Below are 17,722 nucleotides of genomic sequence, written 5' to 3'. Positions count from 1 at the left end.
AAGCAAAAAGCTATCACCCCACTTCATTGAGGCAGATATTTGTGGCCTCTCCAACTGCACGTTGAGAGTAATCTCAAGGTATTTTTGAAAAAAAGAAATTAGACGTGGGCTGACAAAGCACTGAGGCTGGTGCCAGAGGGGGATTCTGCGCACCCAGGCGCCTCCACTTAACAGCTAATGTGTCATCAAACCAGTCATGGTCACCTCTGCCCTGCTGCCCTCAGTTGCTAACTGTGTTCAGGTAACAGTACGTAAAAGTGCAAAGGATTATTATGATAATGTTTTCTGAAAGTTAAAGTTCTTATGAAAAGCAAGAAAATGCCTCGAATCCAAAAAAAAAAAAAAGCTGGGTATAAACTAGATATAAGTATTAGAATGATTATGATCTCAGTTTCCTTAACAATAACAAAACCAGAAGTCGCCAGAATTATACTTTTTATTCATCTTCCTTGTTTCAAAGAGTCATGGTGGTTTTCATAGTACAGAGAGCATTTGTGGCTCCTAGTATCACAGAACCAAGACAGGCGTGGAACATGCTGAGCCCCAGCATCTCCCTCTGAGTCCTGGAGGAGTGGTAGCTATAGAAAATCCAATTAGGTGGGGGGAGGGGGTTACCAGTGAAATGAGAACCCCAAATCAAGGCTTCGCTTGGGGCTTGGGCTATGAACCTTGGGATATCCAGGCAGCCAGAGAAAAGCTCATTCCCAGGAAATCCTGTGACCGACGTGGAAGCAGGCCAGCACAGGGGAGACTCATGTAGGCTGAGGGTTCAGCACCTTTAGAGTGCTGTGAACCCAGAGGGATGCGACATGCTCCTCCCTGAGGGAACTCACCCTACCCTTCTCAGTTAGCTTCCAAGGCCAAGAGTCTTTAACTCCTTTATTAATTCAGCATAGCTTCTCTGTTGTCTATTCTGCACCAGGCCCTGTGTTGGGTGCAGAGCACAGAGAGGACTCAGAGTCCTCAACAGGGAAATCAAAATATGGTAGAAAAAGCATTTGTTCTAGCATATGATAGAACAAGGCATTGTGATTCAAAGTAAAGAGGATACAGTGAGGAGTCAGACTTGGCCCTCAAGGAGTTCACAGCCTAGCAGAGGCCTAGAGGGCACAGCAGACAGTAACACAGGGCAGCCTGTGGTAAGGACCGAAGGAGGCTCAGACTGTGCACTGTGGCAGCACAGGAGGACACGACACCTACTGAATAACGCAGTGTGGAAAACTCACGGCCTCCTCAGGGAGCCTGAGCAATTTCATCTGGCCCAAGTGGAAGTACTGAATCCCACTGTCCTGGGGCAGAGGCTGTGCAGCCTCAGGGTGGCCTCTGTGGGTCCCTCGGGCTACCCCACAGGCAGGCTGCAAGGTCTCTTCCCTATGGCTGTAGTTACACGATACCCTGTGGATATCTGCTACCTTGTGGATATCTGCGGGGAGACTGGTGACCAGGAAAAACTGATCCAGGTAACAAGGGCCAAATAACAAAGGCCTGAGGTAAATATTAGGAGCCTAGGAGTGAGGAACCAAGAGTTAGAGAGCATGAGCAGGACCAGCAGATTGAACGAGGGTACATACCAGCAGGAGGAGGCCACTCACTACCGGCGCTTTCCTGCACTTCCCGTGGGGGGGCCACCTTTGCTAGATGGATACTTACTACGGGTTCAAGGACAGGATGGGGCACCTGGGAGCAAAGGACCACAACCTATGCAGTCCTTTCTTCATGTCTCTATATCAGAGACCTTCAGTCTTTCCTCTTTTCTTCACAGCTGCCATCACCTGCCCTCTTTTCATTCTGCCAACCTGAAAGTGGCTGAAGTGGGCTTACTTAGGATACCAGCATCATGGTGTCGGTCCTAGGGCCCTGAAGACCTGGGTAACTGGCACAGAGTTGAGTGCCTATGGTGGTGTTTGTTGATCAAGTAGAGCCAGCTTAAAATTACGGGGCTGGGAGGAATTTTCCTGCCGCCTGTGCAGTCCTTTGTCTATTCCCACTCGTTTCAGGGAACAGCTCCAGCCAGTTATCATTTCTTCTTCACAGCACTACCACCTACACCATCTCTCCAGCTTAGGCCTCATGTCTGTCCTTTCTATCTCCAAGTGCCAGGACTTCGACCTGCTATTCTTTTTCTTTACAGCTGCCATCACCCATCTGTTCCTCTCGCTAATCCTCATTCTGGATTATGCCTGTCCCCAAACCTCTTTTCTTGCTACTCCCAAAATGTGCACATAGGCCCTTTGCCTATTAAGGAAATTCATTGCCTATTAAGGGAATTTCTCTCTAAGGAGAAGTAAACATGAGGCAAAGCGGAAGGAGAAAGGGCAGGGCAATTTAGAGCTGGCTAAGTCTTTAGGAGTACTCATACTGGACATCTGCGGTTCACACTGGCATGTGACTGACGTCCCTCCCTTCTTGGATAGTCCCAAAGAAGTCCTGATACTCTCATTCTCTCCACCCTTTAGCCCTGATGTAGAGCTTAGCCATCTTGCCTATTTCTATCCAGTTATCGAGTGCAGTGCCCTGGAAAGCTTTGCTGAACTAGAACTCAGGAGGGGGATGCCCTTTCAATCCTCCCCCTACACCACCACTCTGTCCACCTCACCCCACCTGCCTCCACGTGCCAACCTGACAATGGGCTTGACAGTGGCCTTCACATAAAGAAGTAGAGATAAGTAGTCATTATTTCATCCTACATGCCAGGCTAATTGTAGCCTTTAATAGGCAATGAGGAGCCACAAATTATTTTCAACCAGGAAATGGCAACAGAAAGCACCTTACATTATGCACACTCAAGAAATAGCTACATAAATGTATAAATGAGTGAATGATCATAGCTGACTACTGAGAAGATAATGATGAAGGTATGACAGGCCACCCTAAGACACTGGCTTAAGCTACATGCCGAAGTAGGTGAAGTTAATCCCTACTTTCCTCCCATAGGACTCCTCCCGCATCTGACGGGTGCATCCTAGGCTATGCTCTACCACCAAGACTTGCTCTCTGGGCCATTCCCTAGCGCCATACATACAGGGTAGGACAAAGTTCTGAGTACATGAAACACAGTTTATTCTTGTATTATTATTTATTAATTATTGTATTATTTTCCATATGAACAACTGTAAATCTACTTTTGTCCCACCCTGCAGTTAGCTGATATACTGATTTAAGAGGGACAAAAAAGAAATCTCTCATGATAGAATTTCCCTCAAAGTAACAGGCTACGGGGGAAACAACCTAAAATAAGAGCGACCAATCTGGTATCATCTGAGAGACCCAGTATTAGCAAAGCTCAGCCCCAAAACTATTAGACCAGGGCCATCTCACTTCGCAAACAGTGATTCCAGGAGGTCCAAGCCGGCCAGACTCAGCGGTTTGGAGGGTCCAAGACCTTCCTAAGGGGGAAGAGTTTCTCCACTGGCAAATAGAGTGGCTGGGCCGGGACAATAGTCTAAGAAAAACAAACTTAGGGGAAACCGAGCAGCCTGGACAAGCCCTGGGGCAGATGACTCCAGGAACAATAAAGATGCAACTAAGATGATGAGCTTCAGTTATGCAACTTAGAGCCCAACATCTACTAACTACCCCACCAACTGCATTTTTAAAAAATTTTTCTCCCTCTTCTAGCCTCATAAACTGTGAGCTCCTTGAGGGCAGAGACTGTGGGAAGTTTTGTCCAATGTTTTAAAGCCGTAAGTCATGTCTTTTTCTCATCAGGAACCATCCTAATAAATGCACTTCAGGTTATCTTTCATAGAAATAATGCCATCAGAAACAATACGGACTACTGGTATTGAGCCTCTCATTCTCTCCCTAGGAAATAATGCTTTCTGGATGCGTAAGGGCAGGTTGCGCAGAGGTGCAAAGCTAAAGAAGGTAGGTGACCTTGTTTCTGTTTTGCCCAACTCCTCCTGAATAGCCTATAGAGCTCGTCTATTACTGAACAAATCACCCAGATCCTCCTTCATGACATGACATCTGCTTGGAACCTCAGTCATTTGAAAAGATGAGTCCTATGACTTCCATTTTGATACCAGAGTACTATGTGCAGCCAGGACTTGCTGATCATGCAGCAAGCAGGCCCTCTGCCTTCCCTGGGGACAGGAAGAAGAGAAATCACAGACCAATCCTCTCATTTTACAGATGGAGACCTGAGGCCCAGAGAGTTCAAGGTCCCAGAGCCAGCATGGCAGACCCAAGATATCATGGTCTCCCAATTCACACAGTTCAGTGCTACTTCGGCTACAGTAGCTATGGCAAATTTTTCATTTTATCTTTGAGAGGTGAAAAGGGTAGGGAGCAGAATATTGCGTTTTGGGATCCCCTGTAGGCTTCCGTAAGCTCTGCTATCCTGGCCTCCATGATCCTGGCTATGGTTGCCTTCTAATAGTTTCCCTTCTATGGAAAGTTGGATCCTAAGCCAATTAGTTTTGAATTGGGTCAGAGTTCCTACCAGGGCTGGTGTAGTCACCTTCCACATGGCTCAGGATCTCTTGGTCTGTGAACAAGCGGAAGGCAATCTGCTCACACTCCCGTCTGATCCCACACTCAAACAAACACGCAAACAAGCCCTCCTCCACAGCAGCCAAATCGGAGTAGCCACAGGGCCCGCAGTGCAAGATCCAGGGGGAGGACCAGCAGGCAGCCTCCAAGGGGGTCCGGTTGAGGTAGATGCCTAGGTTAACCCTCCGTTTCTTACTGGTTGGGTGTGAGTACAAGAGCCATGATTCTGACAGTGCTCCAGCTTCCTGCTCTGGCCTCACAGAACTTCCCAGCAGAGGGCTCTGCTGAACGGTAGGAGCATCTTTGCCATTACAGTCCTGGCATTCATTTGGAATCTCCAGGGGCCGGAAACTCACCACACTGCCTTGGCAGCCGCGCGGGGGCTCACAGAGCTGTTGGCTCAGGGCTGGTCTCTGAAAACATTCACCATGGTCAGTGCTCAGAGCCTCTGCCCGGCATCTGTTTGGTGTCCGGGCACTGCAATACAGCACAGGGTGGCCGGCCCTCCCAGTCACCTCTGCCACTTCGCACTCCACTGTCACCATGGGCTTAATGAGCCTGCCATGGTGCCATGTGGTCCCTAGGTCATCACTGTAGATCATCAGGGAATGAGGCCTGGCTTTACATGGTAGCCGGAAGCAAAAGAACCAGTAAGGGATGTAGTAGGTGTATGCAGGGATGATGAGCCTCCCAGACTGCAGCTGGATGCCATGACCTGGGCCCACAGCAAATGTGGCCCAACGCTTCACTTCTGGGCCAATGACCTCCTCAGTCAGGTCCCTCACGTTGCTCCATGAATAGCCAGAATCCCGACTGCAGATGAAGCAGAGGCGAGCAGCATTCCTGCCTGTCATAATCTGTTGACGCTCGGTGACATGGCCCTGCACACAAATGAAGAACAGGTACACACAGCCAGTGTTTCGCTCCCATACAGGACAGGGGTTCATGGTCCGATGCCCAGGTAACACGGCTTCCATCAGTGGTGTTACTGGTCCCCACTAGACAAGAAGAAGGGAGAGAGAGCAGGAATGAGAGACTAATAAGAAGACATGAAGCTCATTAAAAGCATTGGAACTTTTCAGAGAAAATAAGTAAATGGTATTAAAATCTATAAAATTGTGAAGGCCCAACTATTCACTTAATTCTCATGCTATCCCCTCTGTCTGAAACATTCTTCCTCACTTTGTCTAGATGCTCAAATAAATGGTATCAAAACTCACCTCCTGTCTTATACCAAAGGCTTTTTCTTTGTATATACAAAAGACATATAGCAATTATTATATAACATTACATTTTTATGTGACTCACTCCCTCCCTAAACTATGAATCTTTTTAGAGTAGAAACCAATTAATCTAATGTTGTATCTCCAGAGCTCAGTACATGATAGAAGCTACATAAATACTTTTAAAAAGAAAGAAAGGACTCGCCTCCAAAAAAAAGAAAAAGAAGGAAGAAAAGAAACACAAAGCAAGACAGACAAACATGGAAATTTTAGGCATATAAAAGGAAATTTAAGACAAAGATTTTTTTCCTTCCTCTACTATCCTGGGGAGGCAATTCATAACATTGTCATTAAAAACTCAAGCATGGAGTCAGAGGCACCTGCTTTCATCACATATGCAACCTGGGGCAAGTTATTTAATCTTCCTTTGCTTCAGTTTCTTGATCAGTTAAATGGAGGATGTAATAACATGCTCAGAGAGTTGTTGTTGCAAGGATAAAATGAGATAATGCCTAATCAGACATATCACAAAGAGGTCTAACCATTTTAATATATTTTTAAAACAATATTAGAAATTGATAAGAAAGGTTCAAAAGAGAAATGGGCAAAGAGCAAGATCAGACAACTCAAAGAAAGAGAGAAAAAATGAAAATATGTTCAACCTCACATATAAAGAAGAGCAAATTAAAATTAAGATAGTATTTAAAAAATACTTTTATTGATTTCAGAGAGGGAGAGAGAGAGAGAGAGACATCAATGAGAGAAGAATCATCAACTGGCTGCCTTCCACACAACCCCACCAGGAATTGAGCTGGCAACACAGCATGTGCTTGACCAGGGATTAAACCTCAACCCCCTGGTTCATAGGCTGACACTCAACCACTAAGCCACTCTGGCCGGGTAAGATAGTATTTTTCATCTAATGAACTGGTAACATATAAACTTTAACAACACTTTTCTGTTGGTAAAAAAAAATGTGAAGAAACAGACACTCTCAAGTATGAATTGGAGTGTCACATGGTTTAACATTTATGTAGGATCTATCAAAATTACACATGCATTTAGCCTTTCTAAGCATGCCCAATTTGGGGACATTATCCTAAGATATATCTGCTCATCAAATTAAGTATGTATATTACTCATTGTGGGGGAGATCCAAGATGGTGGTGAAGTAAGTGGAATTAACACTAACCTCCTCTCAGGACCAAACCAGAATTACAAGTAAATTATAGAACAATCAACCTGAATAGCTAAAGTCTTATAACCAAATATTTATAGAAGCCACATCAAGACTGGTAGGTAGGGTAGAGACACAAAAAGGGCTGGCCCTGCAACCACATGTGGTGGTTGCAAATCAGGAGGAATATCTCAGCTGCAAAGGTACCCCCTGAGGAACAAGGGGTCTCAACTCCTGCTAGGCATTCTAGCCTGAAGCACCAGTGCCAGGAAGAGGAGCTTAACATCTGGCCCAGAGCACTATGTAACAATGAAAATGAACAACTCACAGCTGTACACCTAATTTGGATAAACCTCAAGAATATAATATTGAACTAAAGAAGCCAAACATCAAGGATACACAGAGTATATGATTGTCTAAACACTATGCTGTACACCTGAAACTAATACAAAATAATACTGCATGTAAACTGTAATTTAAAAAACTAAAAATTTAGAAATGATTAAAAACAAGTAAAACTAAAATTGTGAGCTATACATCAGGATAGTAATTACCTCTGGGAAGGAGAGAGGAGACATAAGAAGCTTCTAGGGCAGTGGTTCTCAACCTTGGCTGCACATTAGAATCAACTGGAAATCTTTTTTAAATCCTGATTTCTGGGCCTCATCCTCCAGAAATTCTGTTTCTTTGTTATGGGGTGGGGTCACAACATTAGTAACAAAGACACAGAATTTCCAGAGGATGAGGCCCAGAAATCAGGATTTTAAAAAGATTCCCAGGTGATTCTAATGTGCAGCCAAGTTTGAGAACCACTGTTCTAGGGTAACATCCTATTTTTTTCCTTGAATGGTAAATTCACGAGGTTTGGCTCTATCAATTCAGAGCTGACATTTATATTTTGTCTTATGTATTATGTTTTCTATATGTGTGTTATCACTTCACATTTAAATGTTTTAAAAGGCATAAGAAAAGTTATTGGGAAAAAAAGTTTGCTAGTCATTGGGAAGTCAGTATATTCTATATTAAAAGCCTAATATGCTAAGTGTCCAGTCGACCATTCAACAATCAAAGCATAATATGCTAATGATATGCTAAGGCAACTGCTCACTATGATTTGCACTGATCACCAGGGGGCAGACACTCTGACTGGTAGGTTAGCTTGCTGCTGGAGTCCGGCCGATCGGGACTGAGCAAGATGGACTGGACACACCCTGGAGTCCTCCCATGGTCCCTTCTCCAGCTGGTCAACCTTTTGTGTCCCTCCCCGGCCCCTATCGTGCACCGGTGGGTCCCTTGGCCTGGCCTGCACCCTCTCACAATCCGGTATCCCTCGGGGGATGTTGGAGAGCTGGTTTCGGCCTGACAGCGGAATGACCAGTCGCTATGATGCGCACGGACCACCAGGGGACAGATGCTCAATGCAGGGTCTGCCCCCTGGTGGTCAGTGTGCTCCCACAGGGGGAGTGCTGCTCAGCCAGAAGCCGGGCTCATGGCTGACGAGTGCAGTGGTGGTGGTGGAAGCCTCTCCCGCCTTGGTGGCAGCACTAAGGATGTCTGACTGCCAGCTTAGGCCCGCTGCCCCCAAGGGCTCCTGGACTGCGAGAGGGTGCAGGCCGGGATGAGGGACCCGCCTGAGTGCAAGAATTTTGTGCACCAGGCTTCTAGTTAAGGATATATACTTGTATTTCTTTGTTTCTGTATGAAGAAGCACTAGAAAGATACATAAGAAACAACAGTGATTGCCTATAGGAGGTAAAAGACTAGGAATGGGATGTATACCTTTTTATATTGTTTTTATTTTTCAGCCATATAAATGAATTAACTAGCCAAAACAAAAACTAAGTTTTAAAAATTTAATTCCCATGTGAATGGCAAAAAATATTAAGCAAAGCTCAGTTCACAGATTCTCAAAATTATAAGGACCTAGTGCTAACACCCGTCCTACAGAAGATTCTCTTCTAAGTTTTCTGGTTAAAGATCATTCAGTCCCTCCCTGAACTAGACTAAGTGCCGGAAGCCAGTCCACCCTTGATGCTTGACACAGTTGCTGCAGGGAAGAAACATCTGCACAGCTTATGTTTCAAGGGACCTGGCATACTGTTCTTAATACGTTTGCTCCCCTTCTTAGCACTATGTGTTTTAAACAGGACCACCTCCCCAAGAAAGGTTGCTTCCCCAGGTTAGGGGTTAACAGGACTAAGGAAGAGAATAAATCAGTAAATCCCCCTAGTGTTACAGAAATACCATGTACTACTTATGAAGAACTTGGACTAAGACTGTTGGCAATAAATTTGGGACTTGTTGGGCCCACATCCCCAGGGGTCTGCCCACCAGGGAAAGCACCAAAGCCTATACCCCTGGAGACCCACTGACACAGGGCAGTCCCAGGGAAGGCAAGCAGCGAGGCTGGGAGGACATAACCTTTACTGGGTAGGATAATCTCCTTCAGTCACTTCCTTGTAGCCTATCAGTAGAGCAGTGACCTTGGAATAGCCCTTGTAATGGAACACAGAGATTAACCTAGACAAGATTAAAATCAACAGAACTAGATAGAGACAGGATTTTTGGCAAAGGTCAGATAAGAAACAAGGAACTGTAGAACGTTACCCAAAACATACCATGATGTGATTTATAGAGGCATGCTTATAGGATCAAATGGTATAAATACAGATGTAACAGGACAATAAAGAGAGAACCCAACTATGCTGATCAACTGAACGCAGTCTCCGTGTCATTCCTTCTTTGCTGACTCCGTCCATACCTTTGGGAACCCCTGGACCTGCTGAGGCTGGACCCCAACAACTAAGGACAGGGAACTCACTATCCCTGTACTGGAGCAACCCATTCTACAGTAAGTGCCCTGTGCACTGTAAACACTTCAAACATATGTGCCAAAGTCAATGTTATTATTGGACACAAGCCCTCCTTCCTCTACAAAGCTCTCCCAGATTGCTAACTAATTGAAGCCTGCTTCCTAAATCCTCTCAAATGGCATGTTACTCTCTAGAAACTTTCTATGCATAAGTTCACATCAATATCTGACTGCATTGTAAACTCCTGGAGGCAGAACCTCAGTTCCCTGTGATTCTCAGGGAATCAAGGTCCAGGAGGCCACCAGTGGGAGGGTGCAGCCTTCCTGCCTTGAGGAGGGGAAAGGCACCCACAGAGCAGACTCTAGGATCACAGATACCATCAGAGAAAGGAGAAAAGGCACCATGGGTGTCAGAGAAGGAAAAGACCATATCTGCATGTGGAGGATCCAGGGAGAAATCTTTGATTCTGCTCACCTTTGACCCACTTCAAGAATCAGCTTTAATGCTGTGGCCACACAATAACTTCTCCAATCCTCAAATGCATTTGTACTCCTTCTTCTAAGGAAATACCCCACTCTGAGTGGACTTGCCTTGTGACACTTCATGGATTGTGTATGGGAGTTTTGGACAGTTACATCTGTGCACAGTTCTGCTTTCTCTATGCAATTCAACTGTGCAAATTCTTCACAATGAGAGGCCTGAATCTTTCAACTTTTGCCTCCCTCCGCACATCCCCCTTGACTTAATGCTTGGTATATAGTAGGTGCTCAATAAAGGAGGAAAGGACAGAGAAAGAGAAGAAGGGAGAGAGGAATGGAAGGGGGGAAGAAGGGAAGGAGTGGGGAGAATATAAGGGAGGAGTGAAGGGAAAGATTATAGAAATGCTCTTGGATAGAAACAATACTCTATATAAACAATGCCCAGAGACTCTTCTCCTTCCTAAGTGCCTAGAACAGGCCTGGGGAGCAGATTTAATTCCCTACTGTCACTCTGAAGATAGAGACCCTGTCTCTTCAGCACCGTGTGGACACGAACACTTTATGAATAGCACTGAACGTGTTTCCAATGAAAAATAACTCATCTGCTGCACAGTCATTTGAATAGTTAATATTGCTCAGATCAAGAACCTTGAGACAGATATAAGAAATTCATCAGCACTGCTACTCCCTTTAGGAATAGGAGGGTGGGGGAAATTACTGTACTGGGCAAGCTAGTCATTGGGAAGTCAGAAGCTTAGCCATCCTTAGTAGCTGAGAGGAGAAAATGATTTGGACCAGATATGTCTAAAATAAAGTTTATATGAAGCTAGAAGAAATAGTAAACTAAAGATGAAAGCACTAGAATCCAAATTATATCATCCAGCTGCAGCAATGGAATATAAACAAGCTGAGGCTTGACAGAAATGTAAAATGAGTCTTGGGTTTAAAAGTCTGGATAGAGAAACATGATTAAAGAACAACAAATGTAATAGCCAACAAGCATTATGAAAAAATACTAAATATTGTTAATAATTAGGAAAGTGCAAATAAAAACTACAATGAGAGATCACCTCATATCCATTAAGATGACTACTACCAAAAAATACACACAAAATAAGTGTTGGCAAGGATATAGAGAAACTGGAAGCCTTGTGCACTGTTGATGTGGAAAACAATATGGAGGAACTTCAATAAATTAAAAATAGAATTACCATATGACCCAGCAATTCTACTTGTAGGTATAGATCCTAAGAATTGAAAGCAATGTCTCAAATATATATTTGCACACCATGTTCATAGAGCGTTATTCACAATAGCCAAAAGGTGGGAGCAACCCAAGTGTCCATCAACAGAATGGATTAAACAAAATGGATAAACCAATGAATGGATAAACATACAATGAACTATTATTTAGTCTTTACAAAGAGGGAAATCCTGCCATATGCTACAAGTTGAACCTTGAGGATATTATTCTAAATCAGCGATTTTCAACCTTTTTCATCCCATGGCACACATAAACTAATTACTAAATTCTGCAGTACACAGAAAAATATATTTTTTGCTAATCTGACAGAAAACAGGCTTAATTTTGACTCATTCACATCAGACAACTAGTGTTGGGTTGGCTGTGGTCATTTTTTAAATTTGACAATGTACGGGAAAAGAGGTCAGTGCCCCTGACTAAATAGTCAAGTATTGCATACTTTAAAAATTCACTGCTTGAATTTTTGAAAATCACTGCTCTAAATGAAATAAGCCATCATAGGAAGACAAATACTGCATATGAGATACCTAAAATAATCAAACTCATAGAAACAAAGTAGTATAATGGTTATGAGAGACTGGGGGGCTAGGGGGGAATGGGTTGTTCAGTGTGTACAGAACTGCTGTCATGCACAATGACAAAGTTTTAAAAAGGTCTGTTGCACAATAATGTGCATACGGTTAATACCATAATGTACACTTAAAATGATTAAGATGGAAAATTTTGTTAGATGTATTTTACTAAAATTAAAAGTTCTGTGTGTTTTTTTTAAAACAAATGTGAAAAGGACTTGTAAGTTTTAGCTGACCATCTACTTAATATTTATTAGTCAACTGTGTTATGCAGGATCAAAAAATAAATGCTACTTTACCTTAGGATGCGTGAAAAGGATACAAGATGGGATAGCTATCTCATTGGTGGGGTGGCTCTATTCTTGGGATCCTAAGTTCAATTCTGAGTACCATTCTTTTAAAAAGGACTCTAATATCCCAGAGTAATCAGTTTTCAAGGGCCCAGAAACCAAATCCAGACTGTGACCTAAGAAGGCACTAAAGAACTCAAGTTGTGAGTCCCCAAAATAGAAAACTCAGCGGGCATGAACACCCACTTTCAGGTATATCAAAGAGCAGTCTCAGCAGAAGGGACTGCATCATGTATAGATTGACAACCCCAGAACCCCAGAAGGCCGAACAAGACCAACGGGTAATTATAGAGGAGTGTGGATCATCTCATCCTCCAAAAAAAAGTTAACAGCAGCCACAGGATGAATTCCTTACTTGAGGAGTAAGCAGAACCTTTATAGAAGATGACTAACGTTGAGTTCCTACTATGCAACTGCTATTATTAATCACATTTTGCAGATGATGAAACAGAAAAGAATCAAGTATTCTTGGTCACAGAGCCAATAAATAGTAGGTCTTGCCTGACTACAAAGCCATGCTCTTAACCACTAAGCTACTAGTAGCTACCAATGGAATACAGATTTCTATACTGGAAAAGGAGTTGGGCTTATGACTCTAATTTCAAGATTCTACAACTGAGTTAATCAGAGAATAAAAATGAATAAAGCATGAGGTAAGAAGAACAGTAGTAGTAGAGAATGATTGTTGTTATCATACACCCTCTAATTCATTATCTGCTACTTGTGGTCTTTTTTCTCTCTTTTTTTTCTCTCTAAAAAAATATGGAACGCTTCACGAATTTGCATGTTATCCTTGCGCAGAGGCCATGCTAATCTTCTCTGTATCGTTCCAATTTTAGTATATGTGCTGCCGAAGCGAGCACTAGTTGTGGTCTTAAACAAGCTACCTATCTCTCAGAGCACCAGGATCCCTCATCAGCAACCCTGGACTAACAATGTCTACTTTTTTCAGTGACTTAGAAAGATAAAAGAGAATGTGAGTGAAAAGTACATATGAACCCCGGAGGCCTCTAGAGTTAGAGATCAAGTCTGAAGCCTGCTTCTACTCCTTTATTGTAGCTGTGTGACCTTGAGCAATGTGGCAAGCTCTTGAGCCTGTTTCCTCATCCGTAAAATGTGACTGACAACAATTCCTACATCACGGAGTGGCCGAGAGGATCAATGTGCCCCTGGCACACAGTAAGTACTCCGTGAGAGGCACTACTTTTATGGTCTTTTCCTCTTCAACTCCTACACAGGGTTGTCCCTGCACTGGTAGGAAAAGGAACAGAGCAAATGTGGAGAGAAACTGAGGCCCAGGCCCAGATGGGGGAGGAGTCACCTGTACAAAGTGCCCCGTCCTCAGCCCTCGCCTCAGCACCAGGTGGAGAGCGTCCTCATCCCTGCTTGTAGAGCGCTTCTCTGCAAAGGCCAGGAAGGTGTGGGTGGGGGGTATGTAGAGCAGGGCTGGGATCCGGTAAGTGACCCCTCCCTTGTCTTCCTGCTGGAACAGAGGGTTGTTGAAGGAGCACGATGTCACTTCTTCCATGACCTCTGCAAGAATAGGAGGCAGCTCAATGTGTATCCATATCCAAATGCTGGCTTGTATACAAGTTCTGTTCTATCATTCCATTTCTGGAGATCACTGAGAGCCAGAGACGTTTATTTTTCTTAATATAAAAATAACATTATGGTCCCAACTGCACAAAGCAAACAATACGCAGTCTTGTTTAACACATCCATCACCCCGACTCTGTGGGAATTCTATATAGCCTGTGCCATATGGGTCTCTCCAGAGATTCTGCATATACTCTGCCAAGCATCCAGGGATATTACCAACCCAGATGGCTTCTAATACCAATTTCTTGGCTTGGAGTTTTTAGGCCATTTGGGTAACATATATGTAAACCCAAATCCATATCAAGAAATGCTTGTTTAAGAATTCTTTGGGACCAGAACTTGGCCAGAGCTTCCGCTGGAGTTCCAAACCAGAACTTCACTGGAGATCCTAACCAGAACTTCGCTGGAGATCCTGACCAGAACCTGGGACCAGAACTTGGCTGGAGAACCTGGAGAAGCTGGATGGAGAACCTAGCGAGAGAACATGGCTACAGAACCTGGCTGGAGACCCTGGCTAGAACCTGGCTACAGAACTTGGTTAGGATCTCCAACCAAGTTCTGGTTTGGAACTCCAGCGGGAGTTCTGGTTTTTATTGTCTTGTTACATCTGTATTTATACCAGTTGATTTTAATCCTGTCAATTTCTATTGCAAAGGTTAGGGTGTTTCTTATCCCCATTCCAGGGAGTAAAGATTATGTAGCTTAAGCGTGATTGTTTGTAGTTAAAGTGATTAACTACCTGCCTGGCACTTAGTTAAGGGATTGTATCCCCTCCCTAACCTCAGGGAAAAATCCCCACCTGGGGAAACAACCTTTTTCGGAGAGGCGACCTTGGTTAAAACACATGGCACTAAGGAGAGCAAACATATTAAGAACAATATGCTATATATGCCAGGTCCCTTGAAACATTTGCTGTGCAGATGTTTCTTTCCTGCAGCGACTGTGTCAAGCAGCAAGGATGGACCGGCTTCCAGCAGCTAATTGCTGCTGCGAAGGCTTTACGGCAGTGATGGCGAACCTTTTGAGCTTGGCGTGTCAGCATTTTGAAAAATCCTAACTTAACTCTGGTGCCATGTCACATATAGAAACTTTCTGATATTTGCAACCATAGTAAAACAAAGATTTATATTTTTGATATTTATTTTATATATTTAAATGCCATTTAACAAAGAAAAATCAACCAAAAAAAAAAAAGAATTCTTTGGGGCACCTTTTTCCCTCTCTTTGAAATTGGATAAAAGGCAATCTTCTTTGTCATCTCTGCATCAGCAGCGATTTTTTCCCTAGTCCATTCACCCAATCAGGTGTAGATTTTCAAGGGATGTGACTTCATGCAAGGATGTCAGTTTCAACCAAAGTCTAGACCAGTGGTTCTCAACCTTCTGGCCCTTTAAATACAGTTCCTCATGTTGTGACCCAACCATAAAATTATTTTCATTGCTACTTCATAACTGTAATGTTGCTACTGTTGTGAATCGTAATGTAAATATCTGATATGCAGGATGGTCTCTCTCATCTATGTTTCTAACTCTCTTTCCCTCTTCCTTCCTCTCTGTAAAAATAAAAATCAGTAAAATACATATATATATTAAAAATAATAATAATACCTACCAAGATGATCAATACGAAGAACCACTGCAAAGTGCTTTATAAACTTTAAAGCACCATAAAGACAAGTCTTTATTATAAATTTTGATGTTCTCACAATTTCACTTATGGCTTTGCTATCACTACAGCAAGTATCGCCACTATCATTCGTTTTTCTTGTGATTTAGGCTGATCCTGTTGATGACAGTGTTAACATAGATGGTGGCTCTGGCATTGACACCCAAACTATTTCACACAAACTGTAGGCTGGGAACTACAGGCAGAGAAGAATCTGATGCAGTTCTGCTTCAGAGATGTTCGTTTCAGCAGAGGGCGCATATTATTCATTGCAGCTCCATAGGAACACCTTTCAATGAAACCCTCTTACTGGGAGAGAGGGTAAGTGTAGCATGGACTTTGAGGCGACACTTGGCTTTGATTCTTAGTAGCAAATTGCTTTCCTTTTGGGCCTATTTCCTCACTTGCAATGGAGGTAAGACCACCTATTTCTCAGGCTGTAGGAACTATTTAATTCCATAGATGCCCAACTAATCCAATGCAGCCGTCAGCCTCCAGTAACGCCTAGGAGACCTCCCTATCTCATTCATTCCCTCTTAAAAAAACGAGTAGGTAAGGAGCACCCATCCTGTGTCAGGCTTCTGCAGATCCTGTACCAGCGGTTCTCAACCTGTGGGTCGTGACCCCTTTGGCCATCGAAGGACCCTTTCACAGGGGTTGCCTAAGACCATCCTGCATATCAGATATTTACATTACGATTCATAACAGTAGCAACATGACAGTTAGGAAGTAGCAACGAAAATAATTTTATGGTTGGGGGTCACAACATGAGGAACTGTATTCAAGGGTCGCGGCCTTAGGAAGGTTGAGAACCACTGCGTGTAGTCCAAACTCTGCTCATGGCACCGATGGAAGAGCTGAGGCCGCTCAGTGATCAGCAGCAAAACCTGCGCCCGGGCCCGGGTCTTCCTTCCCTGGCAAGTCCCGCTCGGGGCTCTCTGCGGCCGCAGATCCCTCTCTCCTGAGCAGGGTTTCCCCGCCCGGGTTCCTTTCCTCCCGAAAGCGCGCATTCTCGGGTTTCCGCGTGGCTTCCGCGGAAGGAAAACTAGAACCAGCCAGGAACAGCCCGGGCCAGTCTGAGATGCCAGCGACTGGGTGGCCGACTCACTCTCCTCCCAGGACTGGATTCGTAAGCCCAGATGGTGCTGCGAACTCGGCCCCACTTCCCGGGCCCCCCACCCCCATCCCCTCCCCCCCGCCCCCGCCTCCCAGGCCCGCTCACCTGCGTCGGCCCTCGGGTCTCGGGCACCAGAGCCTGGGAGGTGACTGAGGCTGGGGAGACGGAGGCAGGAGAAAGCGCGGCTGCGGACACGAAAACAAACGCCCAAAAGTGAAGAGAGAGGGGGACGGAGACATCGAGCGGCCGGGAGGCGGACGGGCCCGGGAAACAGACACTGCGGGGGTGGGGGGAGTGGGGGGGGCGCGAGGCCGCAGAGGCCACAGCCGTTGGGACCGCGGGTTAGTAGAGGCCCGGAGTCAGCCCCGCCCCCTCGGACCGGGGCCGCCGAGGCCCCGCCCCCTCGTTGGCCGGCCTCCGACGTCCCTCCTCCCTTCAGTCCCCAGCCCAGTCCCAGCCGGGGCGGGAAGAACCTGACCCTTCCTCTTCGACCACCTACCCGCAGGGCCAAGTTCAGTGCTGCCACGTCTCCCAAAGGCTGCGCAGCTCCGGGCTCCGCCCCACCCTTCCATTTCCTGCCCCCACCCCTCTTCAGTTTTCTATCCCCGCTCTGTTGGTTGGTAGGCATCACCGCCTAAAACTTCCCTGGGCAGCCTGAGAGGCAAGCAAAGGTTCCGGACCTCAGAGCTCAGAGGGGACTCCACAAAAAGGACCAGAGCGCTAGAGGATTGGGCCACCCCTACTCAAAAAATAAAATTATATGTTATATGTGTCTGTAAATTATATGTATATATACATATATATATGAATAGTATTAGATTATAATTCACTGAATAAAATAAAACTGAGTCCATTATATGAGTAATTGAAGCCCAGCCAGTGTGTCTTGGTGGTTTGGTGTCGACCCATGAACCAGGAGGTAAGGGTTCCATTCCCGTCAGGGCACATGCCTGGGTTGCAGGCTCAATC

The 17,722-nt window shown here is 44.8% G+C and overlaps 1 protein-coding gene and 1 non-coding gene across 3 annotated transcripts; both read right to left on the bottom strand.

Annotated features, from left to right (window-relative positions):
* Window positions 1-418: 418 nt before the first annotated feature.
* Window positions 419-17,315, bottom strand: NEU3 (neuraminidase 3). Of its 2 annotated transcripts, XM_070425626.1 has the most exons (4): window positions 17,253-17,315; window positions 16,859-16,938; window positions 13,694-13,905; window positions 419-5,492 (listed from the first exon to the last, which is right to left on the bottom strand). In XM_070425626.1, the coding sequence occupies exons 3-4, from the start codon at window positions 13,898-13,900 to the stop codon at window positions 4,416-4,418; spliced, it is 1,284 nt and encodes a 427-aa protein (XP_070281727.1). In that variant the 5' UTR covers window positions 13,901-13,905; window positions 16,859-16,938; window positions 17,253-17,315; the 3' UTR covers window positions 419-4,415. The 2 variants fall into 2 exon arrangements, with proteins under 2 accessions (XP_070281727.1, XP_070281728.1); XM_070425627.1 differs by lacking the exon at window positions 17,253-17,315 and having other exon boundaries at window positions 16,859-16,983.
* On the bottom strand, window positions 13,129-13,235 carry LOC139019186 (U6 spliceosomal RNA). Its single transcript, XR_011473065.1, has one exon. It is a non-coding gene; the product is annotated as a U6 spliceosomal RNA (small nuclear RNA).
* Window positions 17,316-17,722: the final 407 nt, after the last annotated feature.

Source organism: Myotis yumanensis, unplaced genomic scaffold (assembly GCF_028538775.1).
Source record: "Myotis yumanensis isolate MYYU_CA2020_CCGP unplaced genomic scaffold, mMyoYum1.0.hap1 SCAF_10, whole genome shotgun sequence".
NCBI lineage: Eukaryota > Metazoa > Chordata > Mammalia > Chiroptera > Vespertilionidae > Myotis > Myotis yumanensis.
The sequence above is the reverse complement of the archived record's forward strand: the minus strand, read 5'-3'. Positions and strand labels throughout refer to the sequence as shown.